The 15171-nt window shown below is 38.8% G+C and overlaps 1 protein-coding gene across 3 annotated transcripts in view; it reads left to right on the forward strand.

Annotated features, from left to right (window-relative positions):
* The window catches only part of LOC136877253 (uncharacterized), a 285454-nt gene that overhangs the window by 228504 nt on the left and 41779 nt on the right, over positions 1 to 15171 (forward strand). For all 3 annotated transcript variants that reach the window (XM_067151121.2, XM_068228579.1, XM_067151120.2), the window contains exons 7-8: positions 1341 to 1463; positions 7731 to 8052. In XM_067151121.2, coding sequence (XP_067007222.2) covers positions 1341 to 1463; positions 7731 to 8052 — 445 coding nt within the window. The remainder of the gene's footprint in view (positions 1 to 1340; positions 1464 to 7730; positions 8053 to 15171) is intronic.

Here is a 15171-nt window from a genome sequence, read left to right on the forward strand (position 1 = left end):
GCAGTATTATTGGACCTTTATGTTTTCTTATATACAGTATATAAATAATATGAGTAAAGAAGTGGAATCAGAGATAAGGCTTTTTGCAGATGATGTCATTCTGTACAGATTAACAAATATGACCTCGATAATGTTGTGAGATGGACAGCAGGCAATGGTATGATGATAAACGTGGTTAAAAGTCAGGTTGTGAGTTTCACAAATAGCAAACGTCCTCTCAGTTTTAATTACTGTATTGATGGAGTGAATGTTCTTTTTTGGAGATCATTGTAAGTATCTAGGTGTTAATATAAGGAAAGATCTTCATTAGGGTAATCACAGAAATGGGATTGTAAATAAAGGGTACTGATCTCGGCACATGGTTATGAGGGTGTTTAGGGGTTGTAGTAAGGATGGAAAGGAGAGGGCATATAAGTCTCTGGTAAGACCCCAACTAGAGTATGGCCCCAGTGTATGAGACTCTCACCAGGATTACTTGATTCAAGAACTGGAAAAAATCAAAAGAAAAGCAGCTTGATTTGTTCTGGGTGATTTCCAACAAAAGAGTAGTGTTACAAAAATGTTGCAAAGTTTGGCCTGGGAAGAATTGGGAGAAAGAAGAAGAGGTGCTTGACTAAGTGGTATGTAATACCAATGTAGTTGGTCTGTTATTGGACATTATAAATTTTCCAGCCAGCTCATTTCTGGTTGCTAGCGTTTCGCCCCAGTGTGCTAAGTTGGGTTCCGAGATGTCAGCGGAGAGATGGCGTGGAATGACATTAGTAGACGAATAAGTTTGAGTGGCGTCTTTAAAAGTATGAAAGATCACAATATGAAGATAAATTTGGAATTCAAGAGGACAAATTGGGGCAAATATTCATTTATAGGTAGGGGAGTTAGGAATTGGTATAACTTATTAAGGGAGATATTTAATAAATTTCTAATTTCTTTGAAATCATGTAAAAAAAGGCTATGAAAATAACTGATAGGGAATCTGCCACCTGGGCGACTGCCCTAAATGCAGATCAGGATTGATTGATTGATTGATTGATTGATTGATTGATTGATTGATTGATTGATTGATTGATTGATTGATTGATTTTGCGCAAGTGTCGTATACCTGCACGGCAGTTCTGCAGTGAGATTTGCATTAATATTAGCGATCTGAACTATCAGAACCCCTGAAATTTATGCAAATCACCAGCATAACTGTAGAGCGACTAGATTAAACTTGCGCCTTGTTCAAATATGTTTGCATTCTAACCTATTCGTGCCTATCATTCACATCTCTGCACATCATTGTTCTAAGAGTCTGTGAAAAATTAATTGATTGCTCACTGAAACTCCTCTCTTCTTTGAAGCATTGCTGTGGTGACTCTTGGAGTTATTCTTGAACGTTCTGAAGAGAAAGCATTGGATTCAGTTTTGGAATATGCAAAAGATCTCAAATTGGAGACTGAGTGGAAAGAAGAGGATATTCCAAGGTAATATTGTTGTAACACTAAACTATAATTTCCTTTAGATCATGTTACTTTTTGTTTCTTATTGGAGTATTCAATGGAAAAGGAAGATGTGATTTAACAAAAATGCACTGGGGAAAGTAAGATATCACTAAAAACATAATTGCGGAACAGACAAACTATTCATTAAGCAGTTAATATTAGAATAAATATTTTTCAGGACATAATTCATAGGAAACAAATTATGAAAGCTTCTTTGTCTGAACTTCCATATAATCACTTGTTCCAGCAAACTGGTTATGTGAAAGCTTCTTTGTCATTTTTAGGAAGTTGTAATAATCTGATGAACTTTCTTATCACCTGTTCCAGCAAACTGGTTATGCAGCCTTAAAATATATTTTTGATTCTTAGTGTCCTCCTGAAAACATAGATCTTATATGCACTGCTAAGTATTTAGTTCTGAAATTATAATGTCTTTCACCCAATGATGATAAAATTATCTAAAATTAAACAGACTTTACATCTTCAGCATAATGAAAGTCGTTTCTCCCAAATAATTCCTATACAACATTTTTTTTGTTTTCCTCAATGATCTGTGAAAGATGAGGTTGCAGGGAAAATCAAATAGCTGGAATAAATTCGCAGAAGTGGTGTAATAAGACTTGTGTTCACATGGCACAAAGAACCAACAAGCCCAAAATTTTAAACTCTATTATTTTATTAAGACTCAACCAAAATAACACCTGATGAGATGAATTCAGATATTTATCAAAATTCTAATACTTGTGATGTCATTTGTGTGTGATTTTATTTGTAAAAAATAGAATTTCAACTCACAATAGCACCATAATGGCTTAATAAGTACACTGTTAGATTTTATGAACAAGTTTTACAGTTGTTTCAAGGAAACAATAAGCTAAACATTTGTCAGTTTTAATTATACATGGTTGAAGATGACCTAGTACATGATAGAAACTGGTACCACATTGTCATGTATGTATAATATCTGTATATAAAAATAAATTGTCTCACAAAAACTCTAAAATGGCTCGACCGCATGAATAATTTTTTTTGTTTTCTTCACCTTAATACTGGGGTGGTTTAGGAAAAATGTTATGAAAAACCCAAAGGAACAGCTGAAAAATCAAAATTAGTATTTTTGTGTGGGAATTGTCTCAATAGATAGCGTTCATGGTACCATGCGAACAGCTGCACCATGCACAGTTTTGTTATTCATTCCGTGCAGTTTTGTGAAATCTATTACATTTCAGAAGATTCTTTCATAAAAAATAGAAGTAGTGGATTTTTGTGAATAAATTTCATTGAAACGAATTAAATTAGATTTTGCAAACATTCATTTTCATCAGCCATTCTATTAAGATAAATTGTCCTTGCAGGCTTAGACATAATAAATTTTTCAGTATTGTAAAGTTCTCAAGGTAAGTTCGACAGATTTCATTGACTGTGAAAACAATTCCCCGTCGTTTTACAATGTTCGTTACAATGACAAAATTGTGTGTCGTTTTAGTGTTCATTACAATGCCAAGGCGAGGACTAGCTGACATAGGTCATCAAAGTCAGTAAAATGTGCGGCGAGGTACTTCACGGGCAAACAGCACTGATGACCAACGGGCGACTGAAAATGAAAATAGTCGTATTGACATGTCCAGTTTCATTTGAGAGCGACTGAAAATGAACAAGCGAATACATTCAGAATGCAAAGAGTTTGTAAACATCAGTTACAACACCAGCGAGCACAACTCAGTGATAATTACCAATTGCGCCAACGCGGTTCTCCTGTGAACCTGGAACGAGCGGCATTCCATTACGATCCGGAAATTCGTTACAGAACGGATAGATCAATAACAATTGGAGAAATGTCAGTAGTTTGTCCACATTGTAAGGCATTGAAATTCGCCAGTGAATCTCCTGGGTTGTGTTGTGCCGTTGAAAAAGTGAAATTGCCACAATTGGTCCCGCCACCAGAGCTCATTAGTTTCTGGAACGGGAAGTGATCTACCCATTTCCTGGCCAACATCCAAAAGTACAATGGTCGTTTCCAAATGACATTGTTTGGCGCAATGCATATTGTACAGGACAATTTCATGCCCACTTTCAAAATTCAAGGGCAAATATATCATTTAGGAGGAGCGTTGTTACCAGGACCAGATGCGGACCATCAATTCTTACAAATATATTTCATGGACAATTCGGAAGCGGAAGCTAGTAAGCGTTGTGCTCATAATCCCATAACAAAGCGAGCTATTGTCAGAGAATTGCAAACATTTCTTCATCAGAACAACAAATTGATCAAATTTTTCAAAAAACAACAAATTGATCAAATTTTTCAAAATTGAGTTGGTTCGGATGTCATCCGATAACTGTAATATAGTCATCACACCTGACAAAACGCCTGCTGGTGAGCATGCAAGAAGGCTCAATTCGCTTACAAGCGATGAAATGGCTGTTGTTATAGTTGGAGAAAATTTGCACTCTAGAGATATCATGTTTCATTGTCGGAACAAGGAACTGAAATGCGTGTCTAAAACGCACAGGACTTACGATATGCTACAGCATCCATTGATCTTTTGGCAGGGCGAAGACGGATACCATTTCAACATCAAAATGGTTAATCAACTAACAGGCGCTGAAACCAATAAAAAAGTGCTATGAATTTTTATTCATACAGACTTATGATCTGTGAAGGTGAAGTAAATCGCATTTTGAATTGTTGCCGTCTTTTCCATCAGTTCACGGTTGACACGTCAAAATTGAGACTGAGTGATTGACATATATTCGTTTGAACCAAAAGCAGCTCCGCTCTGAAGAATACATTCATCTGCAAGATGCGTTTAATGCCAACGGCAATGCAAACATGGGAAAAATATAATTTTTCCGGCCACTTAAATTGGAAGCATGAGTATGCGCAAGATGCGATGTTGTATGTTAGACAATGTGACTGCCCAGACGTATTCATAACATTCACCTGTAACCCTCAGTAGATGGAAATCAAGAAGGAACTGTTACCTAGCCAAATACCAGTTGACAGACATGACATCACTGCCAGAGTTTTTAAACAAAAATTAAAATCTCTGATGGATTTCATCATAAAACATCATTGTATGGCCAGGTTCATTGTTGGGTGTACTCCGTTGGATGGCAAAAGCGTGGTCTGCCTCATACGCGCGTTTTGGTTTGGTTAGTTGACAAAATCAGACCGGATGAAATCGATTCAGTCATCTCAGCCGAAATCCCGGATGAAGCTGTTGATCCGAAATTGCATGCAGTGGCGACTAAGAATGATTCATGGACCTTGCAGAGTTTTCACCGACGACTCGCCCTGTATTATTGGTGGTAAATGTTCCAAGTGATGAGCTGCGGACAGTGGATGATCTGCAGTTGTAAAGATCAAAGGGCAAGATGTTAATGTGGACAATTGTTGGATTGTGCAATATTCGCTGATATTGTCCAAGGCTTTTGCGACTAACATAAATGTGGAACACTGTAACTCCGTCAAGTCGATCAAATACATATGCAGATATTTGAACAAAGGCAGCGATGTGGCTCTTTTCGCTGTGACAAATGCTAACGACTAAGTATCTCAGTATCAGATGGGTCGCTATGCCAGCAGCATTGAGGCGATTTGGCGCATCTTTTCTTTTCCGATCCACAAAAGACGCCCTACATCGAGTGTATTTCAATTCAGAGAAGGCAGTGGACAGTGGCACGGCCACCATCGACAAAATTGACGAGCTGCTTTTCGGTTTGTCAAGCAGATGCTTTTGCTCACACTTTGCTGTATGCTGAAATGCCACGCTACTACACATGGAATGCATCGTCGAAATAGTTTCAGCGTCGAAAACAAAGGAACACAAGTCGAAGGATATCCAAATGTCTTTACCTCAGGCGCTCAGGGTCGCATCTACACTGTGCATCCAAATAATGACGAATGTTACTATCACCGATTGTTGTTGTTGTTGTTGTTGTTGTTGTTGTTGTTGTTGTTGTTGTTGTTGTTGTTGTTGTTGTTGTTGTTGTTGTTGTTGTTGTTGTTGTTGTTGTTGTTGTTGTTGTTGTTGTTGTTGTTGTTGTTGTTGTTGTTGTTGTTGTTGTTGTTGTTGTTGTTGTTGGATGTTCGTGGTCTGACATCGTTTCAACAACTGAGAACCATTAATGGGCATCTGTGTGCAACTTATTGTGAGGTGTCTCAACTCGTACAGCTGCTCAAGAACGATTCACATTAGACAATACGCTCAAAAATTTCATCATATCTTCCTCACCGCATCAAATTTGCACGTTTCCCTTCGAATCTCAATGATTTGTGGGTCAAATATAAGAATGACATGTCTGAAGATGATTTGCATAGTGTGCATTGCCAAACTTTAAATCAGACATTGCAAATTACTGCAGAAATTCACAATGAGACATTGATCATTATAGAAGACATGTGTGTATTGATAGCAAATATAGTATTGTCACATGATGCATTTAACCACGAGTTACAAAGAGAACAATATGACACAGAAACATTAGCCGAAGCAGTTTGAACAAGCATTTCACTATTGAATTAACAACAAAGGACTGCGTACGACTCTTTAACAAAAGCTATAAACAATCAAACTGGTGGAATTTACTTCCTGGATGCTACCGGAGGGACTGGGGAAACGTTCCTAATTTCATTGCTTTTGACAAGGATTCGATCACAGAATGAAATGGCCCTAGCATTGGCTTCATCTGGAATAGCAGTGACTTTTCTAGATGGCGGATGAACTGCACATCCTGCCTTGAAATTGCAACTGGACATGCAAATTAACGAGACACCATCTTGCAATATTGCCAAAAACATGCAATGGCAAAAATTCTACAGATATGCAAATTGATAGTTCAGTACGAATGCACGATGGCCCACAAGAGGTCACTGGAGGCGCTGGACAGAACGTTGAAAGATCTTCATGACAATCAAAACATTTTTGGTGGAGTCATGATTCTGTTGTCCGGTGATTTTCATCAGGCTCTTCCAGTTATTCCACGATCAACTGTAGCTGACAAACTGAACGCGTGCTTAATCATCAAATTTGTGGCGATTTCTTGCAATGTGAAGACTAACATGTAAGTTTTTTTGCAACAAGATCTAAATGCAGATGTGTTTTCGAAGCACTTGTTGGACTTTGGCAATGGAAAAATCGCAGTTAACATATCGACCAGATTCATCACATTGCCCACTTATTTGTCAGTTGACCGAATCATAGCAGGAGCTCATTCAATGTGTTTTTCCTAACATAGCACTGAACTACAAAAACCACAATTGGCTGAGTGAAAAACAAAGGTGTCAAAGATCTCAACACGTCCATTCTAAAAAAAAAATTTCCTTCAGATCGGTCGACACAGTTATAAACCAGGATGAGGTAATCAACTATCACATAGAATTTTTGAATTTGCTGGAAATGCTTGGATTTCCAAATCACAATTTGCAATTGAAAATAGGTTCAGTTGTCATGTTGCATAACATCAGTCCATCTGGACTATGCAGTGGAATGGGTGGAATGAGTCTGGCTGTGGAAAAGCTTATGAACAACGTCAAGGCGATGATTATCAAGGGAAAGTACAAAGAAGAGGGTGTTTTGATTCTGCGCATCCCGATGATTCCAACAGACGTGCCATTCGATTTTAAACAGTTGCAATTCCCCGTGTGCCTGGCCTTCACGATCACAAGGCCAGTCATTGGAAGTTTGCAGAATTAACTTGGAGTTTGTGTTTCTAACATGGACAACTGTGTCGCATGTTCGCATGTCAGAAAACCATCATCATTGTTTATTTACGCGATGGAAAACAGAACTAAAAACGTAGTTTACCAGAAATCTTTGCATTGAATGTTAACCGCATTTATCTCTCATGTAAATAAGACATTGAATTCATTTCAGTTACAAATAAGTTTCATTTAATAACAATCAAATCCATTTTAGGTGGTACGATGTTCACCGGGTCATCTAGTTACAAATAAAATATATATTGATTAGGTGGACATTCTTTTCAATCTATTGTAATTGTTTATCAATACAGACCAAACATGATTATTTCATATGCTAAAGCATATTACTAAATTTATTTTTGTAGTTTTACAAGTTTGAAATGGAAAATCATTTTGGAAACATCAATCAGCACATCGTAAATGAACAGATGTTGTATTCTTCGAAATTTTTACTTTTACAAGCACATCTGCCTGGTAATTGTGACAAAGTTGACTAGAGGAAGTGCCCAACAAATTGAGAATTTCTTTGTCATCTGTTACAGTCAAGAAGCAGCTCTACAGCAGAAGGAGGAGGAATTGGACGAATTGGTCAAGCAGGTTAAAAAGGCTTGTCAAGAAACTGCTGAGTTAGAGTGCCTACAACATGTTATCTCTCCCCAATGTCAGTACAAAACAATAAGACAGGAATACTGGATAAAAAAACTGAAGGGGCTAAGTGAATGTATTGAGAAGCAGATAAGCCTAGGAGGTACATTGAAATTAATGATAAACAGAGATAGGTACTTCATGTCTGACGTGATGAACATCGCAACTGTTTTCCAAAAGTACCTTTCCGAAGAGTATGAGAACCGTATGATCAGAATGGTATGTACAGTATCTTCATATTGAAATATTGTTATAGGTATAATGTTCTTGTCATTGTACTCTGCTGGTAATTAACATTATATTTTCTCACAGGGGTCCTATACCCATCGGACACCTCCACGTGTAACCTACTTACTTTCCGTGTCCGGGTCAAGTTCAATTTATCCAAAATTCAGCAGCCACACTCAGGCCCATATTTTCCATTAGGCCCACTAGGCCCTGGTCTTGACTGCATCTTCCGCACTTAACTGAAATTGGGGAGGGATATATTTCAGTGGTGAAATTTGAGTCAACTATTACAGGTTGGCTTGCCTAGCCAGGCTAGAAGTAAGCACCAAGCATATGCATAGAGGCGAGTCTTTGTGTTGCTGTTAGTAACAATCAGCTATGTGTCTGTGTAGTTTCTCACAAAGTTTTTATACAGTAGAACCTTGATAATTCGAAATCTGTTCATTCAAATTGCTGCCTAACTCAAAGAATCTCTCATTCCTGGAAACACGAGGTGCGGTTTTGCATGTATTTAAATTGTTTAATTCAAAATACGGATAATTCGTAATTTGAAGAACATCGGTCCCATTATCGAAAGTCAGACTTTAAATTTGAAATTGTCTTTCATTTTGTTACAAATAATATTTTATGGCATAATTTAAATTTAAAAATTCTCTGCATCACGATAGAACGCATCTTCCAGAACATGCACGGGTATCTTTCTGAACTTTGACTTTTGTGTGCTCACAGTGTGCTTCATAGTTTCCAAATTCTAGTGAAATCATAGTACTCTTGTACTGTAGTTACTCATTTTACTTCAAGTTTTAGTGTGCAGTTATAAACTTTGAAGTTATTACATTTTACATACAATTTTTTTTTTTTTTTTAATTACTTTATGTCACTCTGACACAGTGAGGCCTTACGGCAATGGTGGGACAGGAAAGGGCTGGGAGTGGGAAGGTTGTGGCCGTGGACTTAAGGTACCGACCCCACACTTGCTCTTTCAAATAACGCCCCTCCTATAATGACAACAGCACGTGAAGCTCTGCTTCCCCCTCTTCTCCTCAGCATTCCCCAGCACCTCTACCATATCAGTACAACACTAGAAGTAGGAACTCCAAACAGACGTACGTTACATCTGGAGAATGAGCAAGTACCCATTATTCAACAAATAGTTTTCAGTGATATACACTCGACCTAATTACCCGCCGTCAAGTTTGCTTTCTGTTTCATTCCAGAATGACTACATTGTTTACTACAGACATCCACGTCTACAAGGGGCATTTCTGGTTACACGAAATTGTCATTTAGACCTACCCTCTTTTATTGAATAATTTTAGCTGCATTTTCAACAAATGCTTCAATGTTTACTAGCACTTCTCAACATACTACAGCTTTTATCCAACATTCTAAGATGTCTTAATCCATACCGCCTTCAATTCAACTACGTATTTTCATCCTAATTTGAAATAATAGACTTCAACCTCATCAAATACGTATTTATCTTTTAATTGTACTATTCTTATCCTGTGAAGCCTTGGTTTTAATAATCTGTTCCCCAGGCGTGATATATATTGTTCAAGCTTTTTATCAAGAAGATCCATTTCAGTGCCATACATGGATTATTTTTACATTACAATGTGACACAATTACTTTTAGACAAACGTTTTAATTTTTCAAAGTGATTTTAGTATGTGTATTTATTTTATTCAATATTTTTGTGCTGTAATTATTATGCAACCACAGTATCAATACCATTAAGTTTTCGTCAATACGTTTTAGCCTCCCACAAGGCCAACCCCTCGTCCACGTCATGGGAGGTGGGTAACGGCATGATGTAGGGGATTGTCTGTAGGGGTGATGTACAGTGGGGACTGTGCCCCATGATCGCTATGGTAGCTGTGAAGGCCCTGAAAAGTGACAGCTAACGGGGCTCTGGTGAAGACTTCAACGGCAGCAACGGCGGAGAAGGAGTCCTTTGGTACGGCAAAGCTGGTGGATGAGGCAACCCTTCTTCTTGGGGATAAATAAAGAAGAAACCACTGCCTTGTGGTAAAGAGGGATCTTTAAAGGCTAAGGGAGATAACCCCTACAGAAAATCCTGTGGTCTAGCGCAGACAGGAGGCAGCCCCTCCACTGGACTTAGGGTGCTGTGGGCTAATAACTCACACACCTGAATTAACCTTATTACAGAAACCAGACGAAATTTATACCAGCCGGATTTTATGGAGACGACTTTTGCAGTGAGATACAGGACACAAATCGGATTCTGCAATGTGAAAACTATGTATGAAACAGGCAGACTGAGAGAAGTAATGGCAGAAATGAAAAGGTATAAACTGGAGATACTTGGGTTGAGTGAAACAAGATGGACAGGCTACGGAGAGGTGAGGACAGAAGAGGGTGGTGTCTTCATTTACTCTGGAAGAGAAGAAAATGATCAGCATTCAAGTGGAGTGGGTGTCTTACTCACAAAGAAAGCAAAAAATAGCATAATGGATGGACCCCTGTACCACACAGGATAATTACTGTACGAATAAGAACCAAAATTAGACCTGCGACCATAGTAGTGTTATGCGCCAACAGAGGTAGCAGAAGAGGAAGAGAAGGAGTTTTATGATACGCTGACATCAACACTGGCGCGGATAAAGAAGGAGGACATTGTGGTATTGATGGGAGATCTAAATGCAAAAATCGGTAATAAAAATAAAGGAAGAATTTTGGATTGGTTATAGGTGGATCATTGTTTCCACATAAGAACTGCCACAAGATATGGGTGTCATCAGATCTCCGGACAGAAAACCAAATTGATCACTTGGCAATAAGTAAAAGATGGAGACATTCACTCTTGGATGTGAGGAATAAACGTGGAGCAGATGTAGGGAGTGACCATCACCTTATGATTGCTGATATTAGATTGAAGGTGGCAGCACCAGTAAAACAGGCAGCAGTACGAATGAAACGTTTCAACTCTGGGAAATTTGGGAAACTTGAAGTGCAAAATGAATTTAAGATACATTTGAAGAACAGGTTTGAAGCCCTCCCTGAACAACCAGATGAAGATGTAAATACTAAATGGAACACAGTGAAAGAACTCTTTCATGATACGTGTGAGAGATAGTGGGTTACAGCGAGCCAGTGAGGAAAGAATGGATATCGGATGACACTTGGGGGAATCTATCCAAAAGCTAAGAGTGTGCAAAGCACTTGTCAACTCTAGTAGAACAAGAAACCAGAAAGCAGTATAATGGAAAAATACAGGGAGGTCAACAAGGTGGTTAAGAAGAAAGTGAAGAGAGATTTTTTTTTTTTTGCTATTGGCTTTACGTCGCACCGACACAGATAGGTCTTACAGCATCGATGGGACAGGAAAGAACTAGGACTGGGAAGGAAGCAGCCGTGGCCTTAATTAAGGTACAGCCCCAGCATTTGCCTGGTGTGAAAATGGGAAACCATGGAAAACCATCTTCAGGGCTGCCGACAGTGGGGTTCGAACCCACTATCTTCCGAATACTGGATACTGGCTGCACTTAAGCGACTGCAGCTATGAAGCTTGGTGAAGAGAGATAAACAAGTGTTTACAGACCAACTGGCAACACAAGCAGAAGAAGCAGCAAGAGTCGGGAATAGCAAAGAAGTATATGTCATTACGAGAAAGCTTTCTAGGAGGAACTTTTCAGGGCAGAAACCAGTCAGAGATGCAAACGGAGTAACCTTGACATCGGAGACACAACAATTGGAAAGATGGAGACATCACTTCATGGAAGTACTCAATAATCTTGGTGAGGAATCGAGAACCGAAGAAGTTGAAACCATTTTGGAGGATCCAGACATCTCGGTAGAACCACCAACACGACAAGAGATTGCTCAAGCAGTGAAACAAATGAAGAGTGGCAAAGGACCAGATGTAGATAATATTATCCCATAAGCCCTAAAGGTAGATCCAGATTTAACAGCGGAAATCATGGAGCCACTTCTAACACTAATATGGAACGAAGAATACCTTCCTGAGGAGTGGAAGAAGGGTGTCCTCATCAAGATAGCGAAGAAGGGCGACCTCTCAGATTGCAATAACTGGAGGGGAATAATGTTGCTCTCATATGGGGGAAAAGTGATGTCAAGAGTCATACTGAACAGAATAAGCATAGCCATTGACAGGCGACTACGTCAAGAACAAGCAGGTTTCAGAGAAGGTCGGTCTACTGTGGATCAGATTAACACACTAAGGCTAATTACTGAACAATTTGCTGAGTATCAGACATCTCTGTATATACTTTTCATTGATTTTGAAAAGATCTTTGACTCTGTCAATCGGAGGAAAATGTGGAAGGCTATGGAAAAGTTTGGAATTGCACAAAAGATAGTCCGTCTTACACAGGTAATGTATGATGGATATACTTGTCAAGTAGAACATAAAGAGAAGCTGCCTGAACCTTTTGCTGTAAAATCTGGAGTAAGACAAGGATGTCTACTGTCGCCAATCTTGTTTATCATGACACTGGATTGTATGCTGAGAGAGACAACGAATAGAAAGCGTGCCATTCAGTGGGGATTAAATAACCGATTGGAAGAACTGGATTATGCGGATGATCTCTGTCTTCTTGCAGAATGTTTTCGGGACATGGAAATCAAACTGAATGACTTAAAAATAGAAGCAAAAGAAGTAGGCTTAAAGATTAATAACAAAAAGACTAAAGAAATGCACATAAACCATCGTAACAATTGTAGCTTGACTCTACATGGAATGGATATAGAAAGGGTAGAGGAATTTTGCTACTTAGGAAGCATGGTAAGAGGAATGGAGTTGCTTTTAGAGATGTGGTGAGTCGTATAAATAAAGCCAAAGGAGCTTTTGCACAGTTACGACCAATATAGAGATCCCCTCACATTCGTATAAAAACGAAGCTAAGGATATTCAACTCAAGTGTTAAATCTGTGTTACTGTGTGGAAGTGAGACCTGGAAAGTGACCAAAGACATTACGACAAAGTTATAGACTTTTCTAAATCGGTGTTTGAGGTACATTATGAGAATATGGTGGCCAAAAACCATCTCAAACAAAGACCTTTGGGAGGCCACAAGTCAAAGTCCCATACAGAAACAGAAAATGAGAAGAAAATGGAGATGGATTGGGCACACCCTGAGAAGACCACAAGAAAGTATCACAGGGCAGGCATTGAGTTGGAATCCACAAGGCAGTCACAGGCAAGGCAGACCGAGGATTACCTGGAAGAGATCCATAGAGGAGGAGATTGCTGGAGTTAACAAGACATGGAGGGAGGTGAAAGCATTGGTGGCAGATAGAACAAGCTGGAGAAATTTTGTCGAGGCCCTATGTTCCACCTGGAATAAGAGGAAATAAGTCAATACGTTTTATGTAATTTGTTAAGATTCCTCAGACCATTGTGTGTTTTAAGATTGAACAAGGCTGATGATGCCCAATAAAAAGTGGGCGAAACATGTACCTTTAAAATTCTGATAATTTCTATGTGTATTTGACCACACAATAGTGGAATAAATTGTATTGAATAGGTGGTATTAAAAATTACTCCTTGTGTAAACTTTGTGACAAGGCATCTTGCCATGTGTGAACTGGTTCAACTGATTCATCTTCAGCCCCTTCATTGCCAGCTGTAGCACCAGCAGGATTTTCAGTGATTTCATGTAATGCAGGAATTTCTGATGGAGTACCTGATCAACTACAGAAATGAGGTTCTCCAAATAAATGTTACCCAGCTTTTTTCACAATACAGCCCAGTCGTAATAATCATCATCTTCATCATTTACATTAGAAAGGGTGTCATTTTCAGAGACTGAACTATTGAAACCCTATGAATTTAAAATAGAATCATCATCTGAGTATCTTTCCAGTAGGCCAGGTAGGACTTTTGTGGGCAATATGCCTCCATCAGTTCCTGTCATTATAGCGTTCCTCTCCTTTCACATCCTGCAGTGTTCCTTTCTCAATAAGGTCTGCATTTATTTGGTCCAGCCACCTTCTTCTGGGACGTCTCATTCCAGGTACTGCCATTGCTAAGTATGTCTGGGGGTTCTAGTCTCTTCCATCCTTTGCACATGCCCAAACTATTTCAACCGTGCAATGTGTAGTCTTTCTTCCATCATATGGGTCACTTGCATGTCGTTTCTAATTCTGTCTCTTCTTGTTTTTTGCATAGCAGATCGTAAAAATTTAATTTCACATGCTTGCAGTTTGCTGATGTCTCTTTTCAATAACACACAGGTCTCCAGCCAGTATGTCATGATTGGCAGGAGGTAAGATTTGAACATTGTTTGTTTGGCTTTTACGGGAACTGCTTTGTCCCACACTAGATTTCGTACCTGATAGAAGAACGTGGAACCTATTGTTACTCTGTTCTGAATTTCCAATTTAGCACTCCCCTGGTTCAGTACAATACTTCCAAGATAGCTGAAGCTTTCTACACATTCAATTCTCTCTCCATGAAGTTTGAGGCCACATTCGCTGGGTGTTCTACTCAATTTCATTGCTACTGTTTTCTTCTTACTCCCAGTTATATTCCTTAAATTTGTTGACCGAGCAATCTAATTTCCTTTGGACTTCTTGCTCTGTTCCTCCCCCAAATGGCAAAATCATCTGCAAACATTAATGCATTCAAATCTCCAGGTTCTGCAGTTTTTATCATCATCATCATCATCATCATCATCATCATCATCATTTCCCAACTCCACTTTCCCAGGTGTGGTGTACAAGCGCTCACCAGATCCTTCTGTCTTCATACATCTTCTGTTCCAGTAATTTCTGCAATGATTACATCCATGAGTGCAAGGAAAAGTAGTGGAAATAGTGCACTGCCTTGTACACCTCTCTTTGTTTGGAACCATTCAGTTCTACCATTCCCTATTTGTACACTACTTTCATCTAGCAATTGGATCTTACGAATTAGAGTACTTGCAGCCCTTAGTTAATGCAGACATTCCCATATTTTGCTCCTTGGAATGCTGCCATACTTTTTCTATATCTAGTAACACTACTATCAGATCTTTCCCTTTTTCCCATTACTTTTCCATTAGTTGTCTAACGGCAAAAATTAGGTGTATTGTTTCTCTGTTGCCTCTGAAGCCGTGTTCTTCAAACTGATGTTCTTTCCTTGTT

The sequence above is a fragment of the Anabrus simplex genome, chromosome 7, assembly GCF_040414725.1.
Source record: "Anabrus simplex isolate iqAnaSimp1 chromosome 7, ASM4041472v1, whole genome shotgun sequence".
NCBI lineage: Eukaryota > Metazoa > Arthropoda > Insecta > Orthoptera > Tettigoniidae > Anabrus > Anabrus simplex.